General features: G+C 40.9%; 1 protein-coding gene across 1 annotated transcript in view; it reads right to left on the minus strand.

Moving 5' to 3' along the window:
* LOC129699151 (low-density lipoprotein receptor-related protein 1-like) overlaps positions 1 to 23,328 on the minus strand; it is an 877,455-nt gene that overhangs the window by 38,549 nt on the left and 815,578 nt on the right. Inside the window, exons 76-78 of the mRNA XM_055638819.1 lie at positions 20,638 to 20,802; positions 14,596 to 14,757; positions 9,120 to 9,294 (exon numbers count right to left, since the gene is read on the minus strand). Coding sequence (XP_055494794.1) covers positions 9,120 to 9,294; positions 14,596 to 14,757; positions 20,638 to 20,802 — 502 coding nt within the window. The remainder of the gene's footprint in view (positions 1 to 9,119; positions 9,295 to 14,595; positions 14,758 to 20,637; positions 20,803 to 23,328) is intronic.

The following is a 23,328-nucleotide window of genomic DNA, read 5'->3' on the forward strand; positions in this document are numbered from 1 at the left end:
TTAAAAATGTTAATAAAATATAACATGAACTAATCAAAATCCTGTGACGTAATTTGTCTTATTAGATCCTTCTTTTCCATCATTTATTGTATATTTTGTGGCAATTTTGTCTATTATGAATGAACCACATGGAACCAAATTCACTACAATGTGCAGCCATAATTAAGAACACAAATGATTGGTGATAACTTTCTATCCTGCACTGTATATAGTTTTCTGGAATGGTTCTCTGAGGTTAGAGCCATTTAGTTATTCCAAGCTAAGGTTTCTTCTGTAAGAGATTTTGGGAGTTTCTTTTTTATTTGCCGAGGAAGGGACTTGGCATAGAAACTGAACAGTTCACCTGACATGACTGCTGCCTCACCCCGCTGAGTTTCTCCAGCATTTTTGTCTACCTTCAATTTTCCAGCATCTGCAGTTCCTTCTTAAACAAGACGGTACTTGACATTTTAGTAGGCTTAAAGGAGAATATATCCTCTCTAAATGGCTGGGATTTAACCCAGATTGTTGCGTGAGGCAAGGTAAGCAATTGTTGGGGATTTGGATGTGATTATTAAATATTCATTGGACACAACTGAAGTTCAAAATGACTGGAGGACAGTAAAATAGATCATCCTTTTCAAGAAGAGCAACAGGGTAAAGCATGGTAACTATAGACCTGTGAAACTAACATCATGTAGATACTGGAAAACATTCAGATAAGAGGATTAATCATCAACTGGATGAACCAAAGATAGACAGCATGGCTGAACCCATCTAATTAATTTGATTTAATTATTTGAAGAGGTAATGGCATATATCGGTGAGGCAAGAACTTTAGTAAATCATTGACAGGGTATCACATGAAAGTTTAGGGCCCAAGGGATCCAGGGCAAGTTAGCAAATCTATGGATCTGGAAAATTGCATGAATCTTTTCCCCATATCAGAGGTAGATAAAGCAAGTGGTCATAGATTTAGGAGAATGGGGAAGAAATTTAGAGCAGATAGGAGGAGGATCTTCTTCATCTAGGGTATGGACCAGGAATGGACCAAGTACCTGGAATGCTCTTCCTAAGAGAATAGATGATGGGTCGCTGATAGCATTTAAGAAGAGTCTGGAAAATATGTGAATTGCTTAGGCATAGATGGCAATGGACCAAATCCTGGGTGATTGGTTAATGTTGAAGAATGCTCATTAGTTGGCAAGGACAAGTTAGGTTTAATGGCCTGCATCCACACTGAATGATTGCATGTAATAGTAGAAGGACTACTCACTTGAGAATAATATTGAGCTTGTTGCTTGTGTGGAGAAGAGGGAACAGAATTTTAAATGGGTACACTTGAAAGATGTTTCCAAGGGGACACAGATCTTCCACTCTGCTCTGAGTCAATTACTGTTTTTCTAGGATGCCACTACCCATGTAGGAGAAAATAGGGTCCTTTGATCTCATGCATCTGGATACAGTCAGTACCGATATCCTCAGTGGACTCATTTAAGTACTTATCAAACCACATCTCACAGATTGTAGGGACACCATTATGTATTTGCTGCAGTTGTGTCTGGTTATGTTGCTTTAATAGGTTGAAAAGTTATATGAACAGCAAATTACTTGCACCAACATCTTGGGTGAGCACTGAACCAGGTGTATAGAGTTTTAGTACACAATATTTTGCAGGCAAACTTGTATATATTAATGTTTTGTGTATATAGGTATGTTACAAAACCTACCTGAATCGTCATTGGGAATCTGCCCTCAGCCATGTCCGCGATTTTGGCGCTGTTTGGAGGGGGCGGGTTTAAAACGCGATTTTTACTAGGCTGTACTAATCGCAGATGTTCAGCCTAGTAAATCATTAACGAAAAATCGCTGCAAGACCCGGTCGCAGAAGGTATTATTAGTTTTATAGGCCTCGATAATATAGTTATAATAGTTTTAAAATTACTGTCTCATTCCGCAACCTCTCGCAGCCCCAGGGTTTTATAAAGCAAACAATTAAAGGTATGTACCTTATTTTTACATTAAATGGGGCATATATATAACCCTGTAATTAAAGTTATCTATAGCGAGTAGTTCATTTTGGGCTTTTTATATCCCGCAGTATTTTTCTGGGCATTTGAGGGCACTAATCCAGCGCGATGTCAACGTTCTAAACCAGCGCGTTCACATGAACCCACTAGAAAGCCGATTTAAATGGGCATTTATTTACAGCAATTGAACACTAAATTCCTTCCATTTGGCCTATAAATTAATGTAAATTAGATATAAAAATCATGTTATATTGTGAATTATTTGTGAATAATCTTTGGACACTTAGGCTATTTAAAAATGTTAATCTTTCCTTAAGAAATGGGCTTTTGACTATCCAAGATCACAGCTTTTTTGTAATGTCCATTGAAAATCAATAGGGAACAAGATGCTAATTTCTGAGTATGAAAATGGCCATAACGTTTTTAATACTTGAGATATGAACGTGAATTTGGTGTCAAATTAAACTTATTGTTATGCTTTATCTGATGGGATAAATTGCAGATTTGATTTTTAAAATCTCAAAATTTTATAACATTGCTAGTGTATATCAATGTTTTGCAGGCAAACTTGTATATGTTATAACATCATTTTGAAAGGAAAATATTTCTCTTTCTTTAAAAATTATTCATCAGGCCATTAAACTCATCCTAAGATATAAAAGTGTTTGAAGAAGGTCCATCTGTTACAGGTGCAAAGGACAGAGCATACACTTACACACATGTGGGCATTTCAGAGAGTGGGCCCAGCAGGCAAGTGCCACCATTGTAACAGTATCCATCACAAGACAGGCAGCTGGATGCAATTCTTCCATTTGTGCAACTGTATCAACAAAGTAAGACTAATGTCATTCCAGATTATGCTACAAGAAACCTAAATACAGGCACCTGTAAATATTAATTGGAATGCTCTGTTGCACGACAATTTGAAATAGATATTTCTTTCCCAATGGAGTGAACAGTAATTTCACTATGATGAAAAGTAAATCAATGGTATGAATTCACATTATCAGTGGTCTGCAACATAGTGCACCAGACACATGCACTGTGCTTTAATTCTTCTGGCAGTTATCGCTTCAAATTGCACTTCCCTTGAATAAGTTGTTACTGCCCTTGCTATATTTTCAAATATCAAATTAGTGTACCAGTTGAAACGTGCTTTGCTTTTGCTGGTTACTCGGTGGAAAAATGATTGCAAGAATTTCTTCATGAGTTAGCATGTTCCCGACTTCTTCACTTGCTCATACAGAAATCTAGGTGCGTTGGAGGTCAGATGCTGGCATGCTTGATCTCCTGTTCTGGTGCTGAACTTGTCATAGTATCCAGGGCAGGGCCTCCCATGTTAACACCAAGGACTGGGTGCACTACTCTTTTAGCCTCTTAGTTTTATATCAGCCATTAACTCTGGTATGTGTAGCATAATCATTTGAATTAGGACCTATCAGCACAGACTTTAATCACACCAACATAAAGAAAGTACTGCCACGGTTTGTGCAACATGTTAAATGCCCAACTCGAGGGAAAAACACACTAGACTGTGTTTATTCTAAAATTCCTAAAGGTTACAGAGCCTTACCCCTCCCCCCCTTTGGATAGTCAGACCACCAGTCATTGTTGTTAATCCTAGCCTACATTCCCATCAGTAGAAAGCAGAAACCCACTACCAGGATCATTAAAACTTGGCCAGAGGATGCAACCTTACAACTGCAGGACTGCTTTCAGAGCACAGACTGGAGTCTATTTTATAACCAGGACCTAGAAGAGTACGCTGCAGCAGTACTCTTCTACATCAGATGTTGTGTGGAATGTGTCACCATCAACAAGTGCATCCGTGTTTTTCCGAACAGGAAACCATGGATGACTACGGAGGTCCAGCGTCTTCTGAAGGAGCGGGACTTGGCCCACAAATCTGGCAACAAAGAACTGTACAGCGCTGCCAGACACAACCTTAAGCCGGGCATTAAATCAGCTAAAATGTCCTACAAGGAGAAGACCGAGGACCATTTCACCTCCAGGGATACAGCTTGCATGTGGCAGGGAATATATCACCTAACAAACCTCAGGGGCTGCAGGGACCCACCGACAGCTGCAAATACATCGCTGGCAGAGGAGCTCAACCACATTTTTGCCCGTTTCGAGAGAGGTCCGAATGAAAGAACCTCTCTCCAACTGGACCCTGCTGACCAGCCACTTACCCTCCAGTTAGAGGAGGTGAAGCGGGCCCTGAGAATTGTTAATGCTAGTAAGGCTGCTGGCCCGGATGAGATCCCAGGCAGGGTGCTCCGGGACTGTGCACACCAGCTCGCTGGGGTATTCACAGACATTTTTAACCTTTCCCTAGCACACTCCTCCGTGCCAACGTGCCTGAAAACCACCACTACCATCCCGGTGCCCAAGCAGACAAACATCAACTCCCTCAATGACTACAGGCCCGTTGCTCTTACATCTGTAGTCTCCAAGTGCTTTGAAAGGCTGGTCCTAGGTCACCTTAAATTATCTCTCCCTCCCTCACTCGACCCACACCAGTATGCATATAGGGCTAATAGATCTACAGAGGATGCCATAAACGCTGTCCTCCATGCTGCACTACAACACCTAGAGGAGAAGGGGTCATATGTCAGGATGCTTTTTGTTGATTACAGCTCAGCTTTTAATACAATCATACCCAGCAAGCTGATCACAAAAATGCTAGACCTTGGCCTCAGCAGTCAACTGTGTCGGTGGATATTGGACTTTCTCAGTGAACGCCCACAGATGGTGAGACTTGGACCCTACACCTCAACATCCCTGACCCTCAGCGCAGGAGCACCGCAGGGCTGTGTGCTCAGCCCGCTCCTCTACGCCCTATACACACATGACTGCTTGCCCCATCACCCCGCAAATAGGATCAAAAAATTTGTGGACGATACAACCGTGGTGGGGCTCATCTCAAATGGGAACGAGGTCGTCTATAGAGAGGAGGTGCACAGACTTTCTGAGTGGTGTGCTCACAACAATCTCTCTCTGAACACTAAAAAGACAAAGGAGATCATAACTGATTTCAGGCAACATAGAGCAGAACTCAGGCCACTGGAGATAGGGGGCGAGGAGGTGGAGAGGGTGACTAGTTTTAAATTTCTGGGGATCAACATCAGTGAGGATCTTAAATGGTCTGTGAACTCTGCTGTAGTTGTAAAAAAAGGCGCAACAGAGACTTTACTTCCTCAGAACACTGAGGAAGGCCCATCTGTCTGCTAAACTGATGGAGTCTTCCTACCGCTGTTCAGTAGAAAGCATACTGACTTACTGCATAACTGCCTGGTTTGGGAACTGTTCAGCAGCTGACAGACCAGCACTCCAGAGGGTGATAAAAACTGCCCAGGGTATCATTGGACTACCCCTGCCCCCTCTGGAGGACATTTACCACTCCAGATGCCGCAGCAGGACCTGTAATATCGTGAAAGACATTACACATCCTTGTCACCACCTTTTCACACTGCTGCCCTCAGGAAAAATGTACAGGTCGCTAAAGTCACACACTGCCAGACTCAAGAACAGCTTTTACCCATCAGCAATCTTGGAACTGAACTCTGTCTCGGGAGCGGGTTATGGGGAAGGAGGGGGGGTGGGAGACAGTGTTAATTTATGTAAATGTGAATCCATGGGTGGGTTTGGGGAGGGAGGGAGTGTAAAAAGTATGAGTACGTGAATGTTTGAAGTTCTTTTACATGGAGAGACACAGTAATCTCGTTGTATGTGACACATGCAATGACAATAAAGCATTCTGATTCTGATTCTGAGCATCATGATAGTCCTAGGAGAGGGCTTCAAGGTCATCTACCTTGGTGTAATTGATTGCTCATGAATAGCTCCTTCCCAAATGTAGTGAATCTGTAAACTTGATTTGTTCCACTGGATCATAAAAGGTCATTGTGGCTACAGGAATAGTGCAGAGCGAGCATGATCCGGTGCATTGTTAATATGCTCATTACATAGGTAAACTACTTTATACATGGATACTCATGCAAAATGGACATCAGCATCATATTGGGAGTTTTCCATGGTTGGAAAAACTGGAGTACCTTATTTGAAACCAAAACATGTTCAAGCAAATCAAATTTGATGTTGAGATATCCAATCAAAAGTCCCTGGTCTGTTGACAATGTGAAACACAAGCATCAGTGTGATCAGGCCCAATATATTTATTCTTGTTTTTTCTAAGCTTGTGATTCTTCTCAAAAGATTGGCAGTTCTCCAATCTTAGCCTTCCATACAGAGTAATTTTGCAGAAGTTCTATTTATATTGTTTTATTTATTTTATATGAGAAATTGTTATTATAACCTATTTATTATAGCTGTCAGCTGGGCTGCCATGTCATTGTGTTATATGATACTATATTTTAATATGTAAGATATTATTTTATATTTTTGTTTCTGTTCTTTGAAATAAGCTTTTAACCTGACAACCCTATTATAAGAAGAGGCATGAGCTTCATACAAGCAGGCTGATTATTCAAATGCTGCTAAAGTGGATAGTGAAGATTGTTATAAAAAATTACAGCAGGATGTTGATGAGTTGGGCAAGTGAGCTGAGAAATGGTTAATTGAGGTATGCAGGTAAGTGTGAGGTGTTACATTTTGGGAAGTTAAACCAAGGCAGTGAAGTTTGGAGTTATGTTATAGTTGTACAAGATGATGGTGAGGCCACATTTGGAGGATTGTGTTCAGTTTTGGTCACCATTGTGATGTATATGTAAATGCCTGTGCCCCTTTAAAATAAAGGGCTGTGCCTCGTGATTGAGAGCAGGTGACCTTGGAGAAGTGTCCGTGGGTGGGGCAGAATAAATCATACTTACAAGATGTCGGACATGTTTTCCTTCTGCTTGTGCTAGTCACAACAGGGCCTTACGTGGTCTCAAACATTACAACCATGTTATTGGAAAGATGTTATTAAGATAGAGTGCAGGCAGGCACGGAACTCACTATCAAAATATGGAGGGGACGGGGGGGACAGGGGGGACACAATTTTTTGGCAGCGACACATGCATGCGTACACACACACACACACACACATGCACACGCACGCACACACTCACACATGCACATGCGCGAGGCTTCGAAGGCTCAATCCAGTGCTAAGTGCAGCTCAACTCTGCCTGTCTCAACGGGTTAACTAGAGCCCTGTCTGGACTGACGGGACACCAGTGCTGCTACTCCGCGCTGGCCATATTTCCCGCAAGCCCAGGGAGGGCTGTAGGTACCTGGCTGGACCGTGCAGAGTTGACCACCTCACTAGCGCGAGGCTGCGCTGGCTGTGGGCCCAGGGGACACAGCTGCTGACTCCCGACCTCTTTGGCAACCTCTGCCTGTGCCACGTCACCCCTCCTCCACACCCACCCTCAAGAGCCCTCTTCTGGACTGACGGGGACACCAGTGGCACTCCTCCCTCCTCTTCCATATTTCCCACTGAATCATCGGGTCTGAACCCCGGTAGGCATTTCCTGCTGACTGACAACATCTTGTCCAGCTGCGCCCTGGCTTCTTCTCCCCTGGCCCACTCCTCGCATGCCAGGGGACACAGCTCGCGTCTGACTCCCGACCTCTTTGGCCACCCCTCTAGTCTGTGCCACGTCTTCCTCCTCCAATCACCGCTCTCTATCCTCAGTCCCACCCCCCACTCCTCCCTCCTCCAATCATCGCACTGAATCATCATGTCCCACCCCCATTGCCTGCTGACTGACGACTCTCTCGTCCAATCTGCGCCCTGGATCAGCAGTCCCACCCCCACTGTCTCGCGGAAAGCGGAGATTTCATTGGGTTTTAAAATCCGGATTACAAAAACTCAAAACATGGGGGGGGACGTGTCCCCTTTGCCCCCCCCCCCCCCCCCCCCCCCCCCCCCCCCCGGGTTTCGGGGCATCTTGGTTGGTAAGGGCAAGTTGGACTGAAGAGCCTGTTTCCGTGCTGCATGACTCCATGACTCTTTTGGTATGACCTTAAGCTGTTCACTGATTTCTGAATGACAAAGTGCACCATTTAATATTACTCAAATGGCAACGCTGTCTAAGTCTGTATGCATCAAGATCTGGACAATGTAAAAGGATGGGTTGATGTGGTAAATTACACATCACTTAAGCCTCAACCAGTAAAACGAGAGGGCCTTGCCCATCGTTCATAAATACTAAAAGGAATTATTATCTGAGAATCTAAAAACATCAATGCTCGAAAAACTGACCCCCCAGACCAGGTTTGAGGGTGGAGATTCCAGTGGCTAGTTCACCTTCTGATTTCCAAAAGCCCATTTTATCAAAATGTGCAAGCCAAGCATGATGGAAGACATTCCAGTTGGCCAGATGGATGAAGCTGGAATAGCACCCAAGCAGCTGAAGCACAATCCAGCATAAAACAATATTTCCATTGGCATTTAATCAACTTTATGTATTTCCTCCATCCCCCCACTGCCGCACCTTGTTTGCGGTGTTTACCAATACACTGGATATACCACAGCAATTCATTACCTCTATTTTTGTTGCCATTTCCCAATCCCTGGTAGCCAACAATTGGAAATACAATGATGACAGATACACATGAAGACTATTTCCTACAACAAAATTGCACAACATCCCAGTGGACAGATAGGTCAGTTCCTTTATTGCTCACCATCAAGATTAACAATAAATCAGTTAAACCCATAGCCGCGAGACAAAAATTGCACAAAAACAAAACAGTGAAAAAGCTTGCACTTTGTTACAAACCATATTCACAAGCAAGTATTATTTGTGCATATATTATGAATTCCTGCAAAGAAGCTAGGTGGTGCAAAAGACTAAAACTTGTTCTGTCCTTGTCCTTTGGTTAATAAAATCAGTAATTACGTGATTTAAAGGGACGATAAGAACATAAATTAATTAAACAGTGATAAAATGGAAAATACATTCCAGCCAAAATATGTAATTTGCCCTAAAGATGAAAAAAGCAGGCCAATATTCAGAATGAAAGTTATTATAATCTATCAAGCAACTTGCAGCAAATGGGTGGAGATCAGTTGCAGGCATCCAATAGTGCTGGCTTACAGTATTGGGTTGCTTTTACTTTATAACAATATATTTCAATATTGAGCAAAAGTTTACTTACTTGCAAGCTACTTGTCCAGTCTCTTTGTGCACAACACACTGTCCACCCTGACACACTTCACATTTATCCACTTCACACTTAGGCCCATCAAATTGTGGTGAGCAGATACAGCGAGCACTACCATCATTGTTTATCCTGCACGTTCCTAAATTCATGCAGTAGTTATAGCACATGTCTAGAAACCAATGAAATACAATTGTTAAATTAAGTTACAGTATTAACATAAATATTAATAATGTCAATTGTAAGTATTTTCATTGAAGAAAATATTTCAACAAGGGGTATTTGATTCCTTAAAGTCAGAGAATGCTCTTTTTAAAAGCATAGTCAGGAAATGTCCTAATAATAAGGAATATATGTTAAGTTTATTGCAATAAAAATAAAGTAAATGCATCTAATTTAAAGATTACTGCAAATTCAACCCTTGACATTGCTTTCACAATATAATCTTCTCTGTAACAAGTATATAACCTCGATCACTGATTAATTTAAAGATGTGTTGACTCAAAATTCAGCGTTTGTATCTTATAAAAATGGATAATTGTCTTTGACCACTCAAGATGAAGAAGAAACATTCAGGATGACATTTGGAACATTTGGAACTTTAAAGCTATCCATCCCCCAAGAAGTACCCCATTTGTTTAAATCTGCAATTCTTACAATGGCCTTAACAGCCACTTCAGAACCCAGAGAAGAAAGTGAAGCAAGTCACATTTGATCCTGAGGGAGGTGGAGGTAAGGAGGCATGTTATGTTCAAGCTAGATCAGAGTATGGACCTCACCACCTGAATGGTGCTTAAAGCACAACCCTGGCTCCATTTTAATAAGTGCCTTGATCTGCATTTAAAGAGCAAAGCTAAAGATCAAGTGCTGGAAATTGGATTTGATTACATAGTTCTTTATCAAATGACACAGATCCAATTGAACAAATGACGATCTGAGTAGTAAATTTTCTATGATTCTAAATTAAATCACAGTTATGACAGGCCAGATGAGGGAATATCCCTGCATCATGTAATATTAAATAGATGTAGTAGCGTTGATAGGGAAATGTCTGCTGATGGATGTTATTCAATTGATAGAAATATTGAATAATAATAGATATATTCATGAGATTATTGAATAACACAATTTGAAGTTTGTCATTAAGTGATTCAATGCTGTAATGATACTGTATAAAGATAATCAGAAAAAAAATGAGTTGTCATATGAATCCCAAGAGTCAAAAGATATTAGATTCAGTTCAATTCAGCTATGTTAGAGCATTTGATTGATTTTATAAACTTCAATCTTATCTAATCATACAGTGATAGAACTATACATTTTAACAATAATGTAGCTTAACAGTATTAGGAGAGAGATTATTTCCAATCTCATATACCAATTGGGAATTTGTGAACCTGTTCAGAAACCTCTGACTACTGTGCTAAGTTATACATATAAATGTCTCAGATTGTTTTATGAAAGAATACCGAATGAGCAGACAGGGAGGAGGGACAGTACAGGCGAAAACATGTGTAAATAAAATAATACTTGAAGCCATGAAAAAACGTGGGGGTTGAAATACCAAGGTAAGGAACAATATATGTGGAAGCAGAGGGAATGGGAATGAGAGGTAAACTTGTTATAGGTACAATATATTATTGTTATATATACTGAGATACAGGGTGACTGGAGATAGAAAGTGGTGTTGAGGCTTTTGATTGATGTAATTCATAACATGTTTACACCTTGATGAGGCTAGGGATGACAGGGATGTGGATCTTTCACACAGGGAGAGATTGAGGGCAATGTTATTAAGGCAGAACTCTGGTCTATGAGCTGTGATGAAATCAGAAGGGAGACTTCAAACTTTCCGTATAATGAATAGCTGCTGAAGAGAATGGTTTCAGTTTTGCATATCCAAACCAGAAGATGTCATGAAAATTCTGCACCCTGCCATCGGATAGGTAGGGCAATGACAGATGCGGGTGAGGAAGAGGAAAAGATGCAACTCTGCCCACTCAGGTTGCAAATGTGAGAGCATGAGAAATTCTTGTGGAAGATGCAACTGAAAAACTTGATATGAATACAAAATAATGGGTGGTGAGAAAAGATGAGTTAATTGTAACAAATGAGTTGTTGATATGAACAAACCAGGAAAAGATGTTGTTGGCAAAGTATATCTTATGATAGCAATATTTGCAACCCAGTTGATAGTTGTGCACAGTAGAAGGAGAAATAAAGTCGAAAGTCAGAATACCTTTTTGGAGGTTGATAAAAATAGTAATAGAAAAATCAAAGTCAGGAATAACTTGAATTTTGCTGAGAGTTAAAAGCGTGGAATAGAAGGGTTTCCAGGTAAAGCTCTTGAGTTTACTTTATTGAAAGGATCCATTAAAATAAAATGTTACCTGAGGAAAGTGTGAACTCTTAGAAGGAATTGGAGAAATTAAAAAAAACATTGAGCAAAAACACTTGTCTGTAACCTCTCAATATTTGATAATGGAAACATTATCATTTATGAAGTTTAAGTAGATGGAAAGATGATTAATTATGACGGTAAATTATGGTTAAATTAAATAATGTGTTTGCATTCACATTATCCAGACTATGGCGATTTTATTTGGGTTGTTGGGTAGATCTGAATTAATAACTGTTTTCACTTTCCCACAGATACTGCTTGGTGGGGTTCATGTTTGTTTTTATTTTGTTTTTGTTTCAAATTTCACCATCTCCTATACATTACTTGATCTTTGTAATTTAGTGCTCTTGCACTATTGAAAATACATCTAATGTGAATTGATCTAATGCATGATCTAAGTATATGCTCACATTTTGGTTTGAAGCCTTCCCCATTATTGCTCAATCATAATACCACCTGGATGGTTTGGTAGAAATTTGTATATGTTTTTTTTTGTGGTAATTCTTATGTTCCTCATCATGTGTGTCCCAAATTTTGCCATTCTTGTATCGTCAACTGATTGAAAGGACTATTACATAGCGTGTAGCACTTTGCCTATCTTTTCAGTGTTTAAAAAGTCACCTGCAACTATTCATTTTAATAGCTCCAATTATGATAGCTTTGTTTGATTGACCTTTACTTTTATTTTTGTTGTGAGTTGCCCAGCCCTTTAAAGAATTGTCAGCATTTGCTACAAAAAATCAGGTAGAAAATTCTGTCAAACCCATCTGTCACTTTGCAGATATTAATAACAAAATAAATAAAGTGCTGACAAGATTTACAAGGATATGAATGACTGATTTATAGGGAGTACAGTTAGGGAAGTTGGACTCCATTGCTTGGAGTGTATAAAATCATGAGGGTACTGATTGGGTGAACGTACATTTTTTTTACCAGGGTTAGGGAATTAAGAACTAGAGGTTATAGGTGTAAGGTGTGAGGGGAAAAGATTTAATAGCAGAGCGAGGGGCAACTTTCACATAAAGGATAGTGGGTAGGTGGAATTAACTCCTTGGGGAAGTGGTTCAGGAAGGTAAAATAACAAGATTTAATAGATATTTGAACAAGTAAAAAAGACAGGAATGTTCGGAGCGATATGCAACAAATATGTGCAAATGGGACTAATCTTTATCGACAACTTAGTTGGGCCAAAGGGCCCGTTTGTGTGCTGTATGACTTTGCAACTCTAATTTCAACATTTCTTTATGTATTAATGGTGGAGTAGCAAGATGGATTCAACAGTGGCTGAATGGGAGATGCCAGAGTGTAATGGTGGATGGTTGTTTGTCAGGTTGGAGGCCAGTGACTAGTGGGGTGCCACAGGGATCTGTGTTGGGTCCACTGTTGATTGTCATGTACATCAATGATCTGGATGATGGTGTGGTAAATTGGATTAGTAAGTATGCAGATGATACTAAGATAGGGGGGGTGTGGATAATGAAGTAGATTTTCAAAGTCTACAGAGAGATTTATGCCAGTTGGAAGAGTGGGCTGAAAGATGGCAGATGGAGTTTAATGCTGATAAGTGTGAGGTGCTACATCTTGGCAGGACAAATCAAAATAGGCCGTACATGGTAAATGGTAGGGAATTGAAGAATGCAGATGAACAGAGGGATCTGGGAATAACTGCATAGTTCCCTGAAAGTGGAATCTCATGTAGATAGGGTGGTAAAGAAAGCTTTTGGTGTGCTGGCCTTTATAAATCAGAGCATTGAGTATAGAAGTTGGGATGTAATGTTAAAATTGTACAAGGCATTGGTGAGGCCAATTCTGGAGTATGGTGTACAATTTTGGTTGCCTAATTATAGGAAGGATGTCAACAAAATAGAGAGAGTATAGAGGCGATTTACTAGAATGTTGCCTGGGTTTCAGCAACTAAGTTACAGAGAAAGGTTGAACAAGTTAGGGCTTTATTCTTTGGAGCGCAGAAGGTTAAGGGGGGACTTGATAGAGGTCTTTAAAATGATGAGAGGGATAGACAGAGTTGACGTGGATAAGCTTTTCCCACTGAGAGTAGGGAAGATTGAAACAAGGGGACATGACTTGAGAATTAAGGGACAGAAGTTTAAGGGTAACTTGAGGGGGAACTTCTTTACTCAGAGAGTGGTGGCTGTGTGGAATGAGCTTCCAGGTGGTGGAGGCAGGTTCGTTTTTATCATTTAAAAATAAATTGGATAGTTATATGGACGGGAAAGGAACGGAGGGTTATGGTCTGAGCGCAGGTATATGGGACTAGGGGAGAATACATGTTCGGCACGGACTAGAAGGGTCGAGATGGCCTGTTTCCGTGCTGTAATTGTTATATGGTTATATGGTTATATATGGTCAGATATTTTTGCATTATTGGCTTTCATTTTTAAATTAAAATACTATTTTAATTTTGTTCAAATATTTAACTTCAACTTCATTGAGTTACTTCGATCAAACAACAATTATTTATTTTCTAGTATTAATTCTCATTGGACTACCTTAATCTGGAAGTCATTAAGGCTACTAAGTGTACAGACCCACAATTAACACGATGATCTCAATTTTTGACTTAAACATCCATCATCTTTCAACATTTTTCTTCCATTGCTCACAAATGAGCGTTTGCCATCACCACTCGCTGGAGTTTAGAACGTTGAGGAGGGACCTCATTTAAACTGACAGAATAATGACAGGCATAGAGAGAGTGAACGTGGAAAGAATGTTTCCATTGGTGGGAGAGTCTATGACCAGAAGTCATAGCATCAGAATTAAAGGCCGCTCTTTTAGAAAGGAGGTGAGGAGGAACTTATTTAGTCAGAGGGTAGTTAACCTGTAGAACCTGTGCAGAGAAATGGGATTAAGAAGCAGGGATCAGCCATGATTGAATGGCGTAGACTCTATGGGCCGAATGGCCTAATTCTACTCCGGAAACGTGAACAATCTAGCTCGTAATCTGTTGCTATTAATCTTCCTATGGCATATTCACTGAATTAAATCACACCAGTTCCTCTACCAGAGATAATGTATGCTTTTTCCAGTGAAAACCACTATCATGTAACTCACTGTATTGACACCTGTCTCCTGTAAAATCTGATGGGCAGTAACAAAAAGGTTGATTTCCCGAGTTGACGTCACAAATCCCTTCATTGAGACAGAAACTGTCACAAACTCTTTGTTTACAGGTTGGACCAGTAAATCCTACTGGACATCGGCAAGCTGGTTTTCCTAAATAGATTGGAAAGAAAACGGTGATAGACAGAAAGACTTTAACAGCTGTCCAGTCAGTAAATGCACATATTGGAGTGGACAAACAAAACTGAATCAAAGTATAGTTTAAACAGTTCAGCACGTGTTTTTGGATTAATGCTGACACGGTGGACATGGGATAGGGACTGGACATTGTGCCTTCCCTCATAATGGCAACCATTGTGGGGGATGTTTTTTTATGTTTAAATCTCTTTATTATTGTTATGTCTGTATTCTTTCTTTTATGTGCTGCATTGGCAAAAAGTATTTCACAACACCCATGGTGTATGTGACCAATAAAATAACTTTTGAACCTTTGAACACCTTTCACTACATTTCAATTTTTGTGCTGATGTTTATCGGACTACCATTCAGTCCTAGATATGACTTTCATCCAACCAGCGTCCACATCCAACCCATCATTCTCTGATATTTCTATCACCTTCAATGTGATCACACCACTTGTCATAACCTCGCATCCTCACCTCTTTCTGTCTTCTGCAGGGAGCGTTCCTTCAACAACCCCTTGGTTCGCACATTGCTTCCCACCAAATCACCCCCTCCCCAGGCACTTTCCTCTGCAATTGCAGGAGATGGAACACCTGTCCTTATATCTGCTCCCTCAAGCCCATCCCCAAGGATCCTCAGCAGTACTTCCAGGTGAGACAGAGGTTCGCATGCACCTCCTCTAACCTCATCTATGGCATTTGATGTTGCCATTATTGTCTCTTTTACATCAGTGGGACCGAACGTAGACTCAGCGACTGTTTCGCTGACCACTTGTGTTCATTTTGCCAAGGCCTAGTGCATATCCCAGTTTTATCCATGGAACTCGTATTTCTATTCCCATACTTGCCTTCCTTGAATTTTAAGCAATGACCAAAAACACCTTTCCCCACCCTCCACTTTCCCCCCCCCCCCCCCCCCCTTTACTTTTTCCCCCTCCCTTCTCTCCCCTGTGCTGCACCTGGACTCTCATCTATTTAGGGGTAACTTTTTTACACAAAGGGTGGTGGGTGTATGGAACAAGCTGCTAGAGAAGGTAATTGAGGCAGGGACTATCCCAACATGTAACAAGCAGTTATACAGATACATGCATAGGACAGGTTTGGAGGGATATGTTGGCTGGTGTAGGCAAACGCAGTGGAACTGGTGCAGCTGGGACATGTTGGCTGGTGTAGGCAAGTTGGGCCGAAGAGCCTGTTTCCACACTGTATCACTCTATGACTATTTCTCCCCTCCCTTTCTACCTACACTCCTTCTTCTAGCTAATTTGTAAATCTTCAATCCGTTTGTCTCACACCTTCTGTCTTTTAGCCTCTGGCCTTTGTCCAACCATCTACTTATCAATCCCCCCCCCGCCTCTAATCGGCATCCACCTATTACTTGCCAGGCCTTATCCTGCCCCTCCTTTCTTCTAGCTTTCTCCCCCCCCCCCCCCCACACACACACCACCCCCCCCCCACCACCACTTTCAGTCTGAAGAAGGTCCTGACCCAAAAAGTCATATGTCTATCTTCTCCAGAGATGCTGACTGGCCAGCTGAATTACTCCAGCACTTTGTGTTCTTTGTTATTAGATATAAGTTGCTTTATCCTCAGCCTATTTTGTTCCAACTGATGTGCTGTTGAATTTGTGCTTTACAGTTACAATCTTATTACGTGACTGCCTACAATGAGCATCACCCAACTGAGATGCTACTATTACCTGACTTTATTCAGCTTTTGTAATGCTGAGGCTCTATAAGGCGCTGGCCAGGCCGCATTTTGAATGTTGTGAGCAATTATGGGCACCATATCTGAGGAAGAATGTGTTGGCTCTGGAGAGGGTCCAGAGTAGTTTTCAAGAATTATCCCAGGAATGAGTAGGTTAACATGTGATGAATGTTTGATGGCACTGGACCTGTATTCGCTGGAGTTTAGAGGAATGAGGGGGGAACTCATTGAAATGTACAGAATAGTAAAAGGCTCGGAAAGAGTGGATGTGGAGAGGATGTTTCCACTAGTGGGATAATCTAGGACCAGAGGTCAGAGCATCAGAATTAAAGGACATTATTTTAGGGAGATGAGGAGGAATTTCTTTAGTCAGAGGGTGGTGAATCTGTGGAATTCTTTGCCACAGAAGGGTGTAAATGCCATTAGTGGATATATTTAAGGCAGAGATAGATAGATTGTTGATTAGTACAAATGTCAGAGGTTATGGGGAGAAGACAGGAGAATGCGGTTAGGAGGGAGAGATAAAATCAACCATGATTGAATGGCAGAGTAGACTTAATGGGCTAAATGGTCTAATTCTGTGCCAATCACATGATCTTATGATCGTTTGCAAATATTATCTAAATATAGAAGTAAGAAATGGGGATAGGTTTGGGGAAGTGATTCTCTTGTGCTGCAAAAAAATAAATTTCCATTAGCTGTCAGTATGGTCCATTAGATAGGCATATTAGAAAGAAATATTCAGATTATTGGTAACATGCTGAAGTTTCTATTATAAAATGCATAATGGTAGTACTAGCAGTGCTTAAAATACAATTAAGCAATGACATGCAGAATGACTCCCTGGTTAGCACAGCATGTCAGTTTGTCTTCTGTTTTTTTTACTGACATTAGGATTCCTGACCATAGCTTGAAGGAAGCAACACATTTCAGCTGTAAAAGTAAATTTGCACTATTCATGAATGGCTCATCTGTCATGATTTTATTGATAACTCAAATGGGACATTAAAGTAGACACATTATAACTGCATGTCTGTGAAGGGCAATAAGTCTGAGGGACAAACTAGCAACAATGGGCCGGATGCAAAGCATCAATCACACATAATGAAATTTATTCATTAACATTTTGCAGTAAGGGGGCTGCATCTGTAAACATGACTTTACATTGCAAGGCATTTCTAAAATACCACAGATGTTTTACAAGAGCCAGCACAAATCTGTAGGGAGACTAGATTGGAACATTCATGTTATCTGCAAAACGGGCATTTTAAAATATTACAAGAAGGTATATTTCAACAAAAAAAACAGAATTTAAAACTATTTTGTGTTGTTAGTTTCACCTTTTTTTCCTTTCTTGTACATGTATAATTAGCAGTAATACCATGGATAAAAATAAATAACAACCTGGATCAGTTCCTGTGGATTGATGGACAGCTAATGTTATCCCACTTTTTAAGAAACGAGGGAGAGAGAAAGCAGGGAATTATAGACAGGTTAGCTAGACATTGGTGGTTGGGAAGGTGCTGGAGTCAATTATCAAAGATGTAATAGCGGCGCAATTGGATTGCAGTAACAGGATCCGCCAAAGTCAGTATGGATTTACGAAGGGGAAATCATGCTTGACAAATATTCCGTAATTTATTTAGGGTGTAACAAGCAAAATGGACAAAGGAGAGCCAGTGGATGTAGTGTACCTGGATTTTCAGAAAGCCTTTGATAAGGTCCCGCACAGGAGATTAGTGGGCAAATTAGAGCACATGGTATTGGGGGTAGGGTATTGATGGATAGAAAATTGGCTGGCAGGCAGGAAACAAAAAGCAGTGTTTAACGGGTCCCTTTCCAAATGGCAGGCAGTGACTAGTGGGATGCCGCAAGGCTTGGTGCTGGGACCACAGCTATTTACAATATACATTAATGATTTAGATGAAGGAATTAAAAGTAACATTAGCAAATTTGCAGATGACACAAACCTGGGTGGCAGTGTGAACTGTGAAGAGGATGCTATGAGGATGCAGAGTGACTTGAACAAGTTGAGTGAGTGGGCAGATGCATGGCAGATGTAGTATCATGTGGATAAATGTGAGATAATTCACTTTGGAGGCAAGAACGGGAAGATCAGGTTGGATAATGCGAAACGTGCGGAGGTGTTAGGCGGAGCGATCACCAAGCTGCACTTGGTCTCACCGATGTAGATCAGTTGACACCTAGAGTAGCGGATGCAATAGATGAGGTTGGAGGAGGTGCAGATGAACCTCTGCCTCACCTGGAAAGACTGGTTGGGTCTTTGGATAGATTCAAGGGGGGAGGTAAAGCGACAAATGTCGCATTTCCTGCAGTTGCAAGGGAAAGTACCAGGGGAGGGGGTGGTTTGTGTGGGAATTGACCAGAGAGTTAAGGAGGGAACAGTCTCTGTGGAAAGCTGAAAGGGGAGGAGGGAAGATGTGGCCAGTGGTGGGATCCCGTTGGAGGTGGTGAAAATACAACTATATGCCTACATTGAATGGCGGTGCTGGCTCGAAGGGCCGAATGGCCTACTCCTGCACCTTTTGTTTATGTCTATGCCTAACATCAGCCTTGGTTTATAATGTACTATTGTCATTAAAAATGTCAAATATACAGGGCAATGAGTCAAAATAAAGGAAATTGTAGGTTTGTTCCCCCCCCACATATTCTGGCTACGAATACAGCAATGTAGAGATTCATACCTGCAACATTGCATTTTATTTATTTATTTTTTTTGCTAGTATAAGTTACAATTATGAACATTTCCAAGTCAAATAATGTCACTCAAAATTTAACTTTGCCCTTGTTATTTGACTATGGCCTCTCAGAGAAAAAAAATCTCCATCCTCTGATCTCACATTGCCTCTCTTCTCCCCCCAAGGTCAGCTTCTCCAGTTCTGCAAGTGGACCAGGGCACACTGCGATCAATGTTTTGACTGACTCTTGACCTCCCTCTAGATCCTGCACTCTGAAACTTGAAAATTCCTTACCTCACTGATCAAGGCTCCAAATTCAGCCCTCCTGCCAGCCACCTCAGCTCTCTCACAAATACCTCAATCCAACCTCAAACCTCTAGCCCATGCTTCCTAGTGTCCCATATCTTGTGTCTACCTCCATTTGTTCTGCAGGGCTCAAAGGAAAGGGTACCAAACTTAGAAATGTATAGGAAGGTTCTGCAGATGCTGGTTTACACTGAAGATAGACACAAAATGCTGGAGTAACTCAACAAGTCAATCAGCATTCCTAGAGAAAAGGAACAGGTGGCGTTTTTGGTTGAGACCCATCTTCAGACCATTCACGCAGGCTGTTAGAAAATAAAAGGTCTTGAGAGGGGAGTGGGAGTTCATAAAGAGGCGGACCGGTGGAGATGGGTGAAAGGGTCATCACTTTCTCATAGAAAACTGCACGGAGGCGGAAACTACAGCAGAAAAGCTCTATGTTGTGGTGGACCTGGAACACGTTGAGTTTGGGCACAGGGGGAGCAAAGGTGAGGACAGAGGACGGAGCATTCTGTATCGGAAAGAAGGATGTCAAGGCAGGTGGTAAAAACACGACAAGGGTGGGGGTTGGGATCAGAGGGAGACAGGGGAGTGGACAGAGGTTGAGGTGAGGTCCTGTGGGGGGGGGGTTCAGAGAGGAGAGAAGTGTGAAGTGTGAATGTATAGCTGGGGGTTAGTTGGGATCACCTGGTTAAAAAGGGGGAATCAGTACTGATGTTCCCTGTAGGACGGGGGAAGCAATAGGACACAGGAGAGTCAGATCATATGGCGTTCGAGCCTGCAGCGTGGAGGGTGTGAAGAACGGTCTTGATCCTAAATGTCACATATTCCTTTTCTCCAGGGATGCTGCCTGACCTGCTGAGTTACTTCAGCATTTTGTGTCTATCTACAGGACTTAACAATAGTGTCCAAGGTGCGTATTTTGGTTCTATTACACACTATGAAGATGATGCAGGGGCAAGTTCTAGGTTAATTCATTTAAATCAATCAAACAAAATGTGTTATACATAGTCATTAGCATTGGCACAATGTGAATGTCAATTTTAACACGTTATTATAGTCATATTTATGGAATGAACATAGATGTTCCATGCAGTCAGACTAATCATCTCTTGCTGCAACTGGGTAACTATTTACAATACCTAATGTTGATGCTGAACAGATTCCTCCATTTTGACAATAATCTCTGCACTGGTCAGTTTCGCATTCCTGTCCTGAATACTGAGGCTTGCATTTGCACTTTGGCTGATCACGCTCATTCACAAAGCACGTTCCACCATTCAAACACACTAGGTCGCAGGTACTTCCTGTAATAAGAACAGGAACAAGTATCAATATGTCTGTTCAGACTTTGAGATTAGTGATAGCAAAATATACATTTTATTTTGTGGGATACTTAAGCTCGAGGATTTTAGTTTGAAGATGTTGCAAAACCATTTAAAATTTTGAAAAGCCTATGAGAATATTGAAAAGGTGGCAGTAACTTAAAACACAAAAAGCACAAACACAAATGAAGTAATAACCAATTGAGTGTGGACACAAGCAACTGCAGATGCCGGTTTGCAGAAAAAGTCAGTCTGAAGAAGGGTCTCAACGTCACCTATCCATGTTCTCCAGAGATGTTGGCTGTTCCGTTGAATTACTCCAGGACTTTGTGTCTTTTTTTTAAAAATAACCAATTGATTTATTTTAGTAATGTTGATTGATGGCTAGATGTTGGTCCGGACACCAAGGACAGTTCCTGCTTGAGTTCAAGCTGGATATATGTGTATTTTTACTTCATTGAAGGTGGTCATAGAATCACAGTCATAGAGTCATTGCAGCATGGAAACAGGCCCTCTGGTCAAACTTGGTCAAACTGACCAAAATGTATCACCCACATTTGTCCCCCTGCCTGCGTTTTATATATCCTATCCCTCTAAACCTATCCTATCTATGTACTTGTTGTTGTGGCCATTTGGCTTATTTTGCAAGTCATTGATGATGGCATGTGCCTTTAAATTTTAGACTGCCCGTTATATTGTGGGTGGGATTTATGACGTGTTTTTTGGCGTGTTTGGAGTTAAGATGCTTGCGCAGAAGTTTAGTTTTTAGTGCAGTTTGGAGCGAGTTAGGAGAAGGTTAACCCTTCGACCAGGCAAGCCATAAAGGAGATCATGTGAAGTGTAATGGAGACACGAGGAGTTTTCTAATGTTTGAAGTAATAAGCTGGAGTTTGATGAAGATTGTAGCAATGTCAGAAGAAATTTGGATGTATCTTACTGTTTTCTATCAACAATAAAACATTTATTAATCAAAAGACTGTGTTTTGAAGCCATATCTGTGAAGAAGCTCTGAAGGTCTCTGAGCCAGCTCGCATGCGTATCGAAGATATTCCCCTTATCCATGCTCATCCAAAAGGCGGCTAGGGAGTTAATTTCTTGAAAGATATGAAAATCTGCCGCTACACTTGTCAAAATGTTTCTTAAATGTTGTGATAGTACCTGCATGGTAAATGGAGTCTTGCTTTTACATTGAACAGGTACATTCATTCTTTGGAGTGCAGGAAGATGAAGGATGGACAAAATCATGAGAGGAATAGATTGGGTAGATGCACAGAGTCTCTTGCCCAGAATAGGGGATTCAAGAACCAGAGGACATAGGTTTAAGTTGAGGGCGGAATGATTTAATAGGAACCTGAGGGGTAACCTTTTCACACAGAGGGTGGTGGATGTATGGAATGAGCTGCCAGAGGAGGTAGTTGAGGCACGTAGTATCGCAATGTTTAAGAAACATTTGGGCCGAAGGGCCTGTTTCCACGCTGTATGACGGGATATGGGCCAAACACAGGCAAATGGAGCTAGTTTAGATTGGCATGGACAAGTTGGGCTGAAGGATCTGTTTCCATTATGACTATGTCATTCAAAAAGTCACACATTCATTGGCATGCCAGCATAAAAAATGTATGCAGATTTTTGGAGAAAGACAAAATTCCATAATCTTCTAACTCGGAAGTAGCAGTATTGACATCTGCAAAGACTGATGGCAGCATTGAATCCATCAGAGGTGGATGGTTAAATCATTTGAGTTTCTTAAGGAATCCCATCAAGAATTCTCCTTCAAATTGCATGGTTAATATGTAGGAGATTACTAGCTTGATATTCTCTAGGCATCTGTATAATAACCAGAGCAGATAATCTTTTGGTATCAATATTTCCTATTGAAAGCCCTTTATGCAATAGAAACATTTTGTAAGTTTATTTTCTGAAGATTTTATTTTCAACATTTCCAATACCTCCACAAGCTCAAGAAATTGGATAATTCCAGAATGAATCCCAAAGATTCATTTCTTTATATGGCTAGAAGACTGCTATTTTATTTGTAATCATGTTTATTATATTTGCACAAGAAAAATGTTGTTACCCTGGCATTGACATTCTATATCCATGGACATATAATTTCTGCTGCCATTTATGTGTCAGGTATGGATTAACACATAGATTAGACTATGTCACAAGGTGGTGGCATATCATGTGGTTTAAATTACACAATAAATCAAAAATATGAAGTAGATATTGTTTATCAATGTCATTTCAACCAAATATGTCACATTTGTCCTTGGAACACACAGAAAGCAATATTATGGAGACTATGGCCAACAGCTCTTTGTCACTGAGACTGACAGTCTGCAAACTGTATCACTGGGACAAAACAATTTGGTCAGAAGCCAATTAGATCAAAATGGAAAATACTCCTGCTACGGGAAATATGGAATACAATGCAATGAATACTGAGTACCTGGTGAGATCGGAAGGTTGACACTTGAAGTCAATGAACTATTGCCAGCTTCTTTT

This window comes from Leucoraja erinacea, chromosome 7, assembly GCF_028641065.1.
Source record: "Leucoraja erinacea ecotype New England chromosome 7, Leri_hhj_1, whole genome shotgun sequence".
NCBI lineage: Eukaryota > Metazoa > Chordata > Chondrichthyes > Rajiformes > Rajidae > Leucoraja > Leucoraja erinaceus.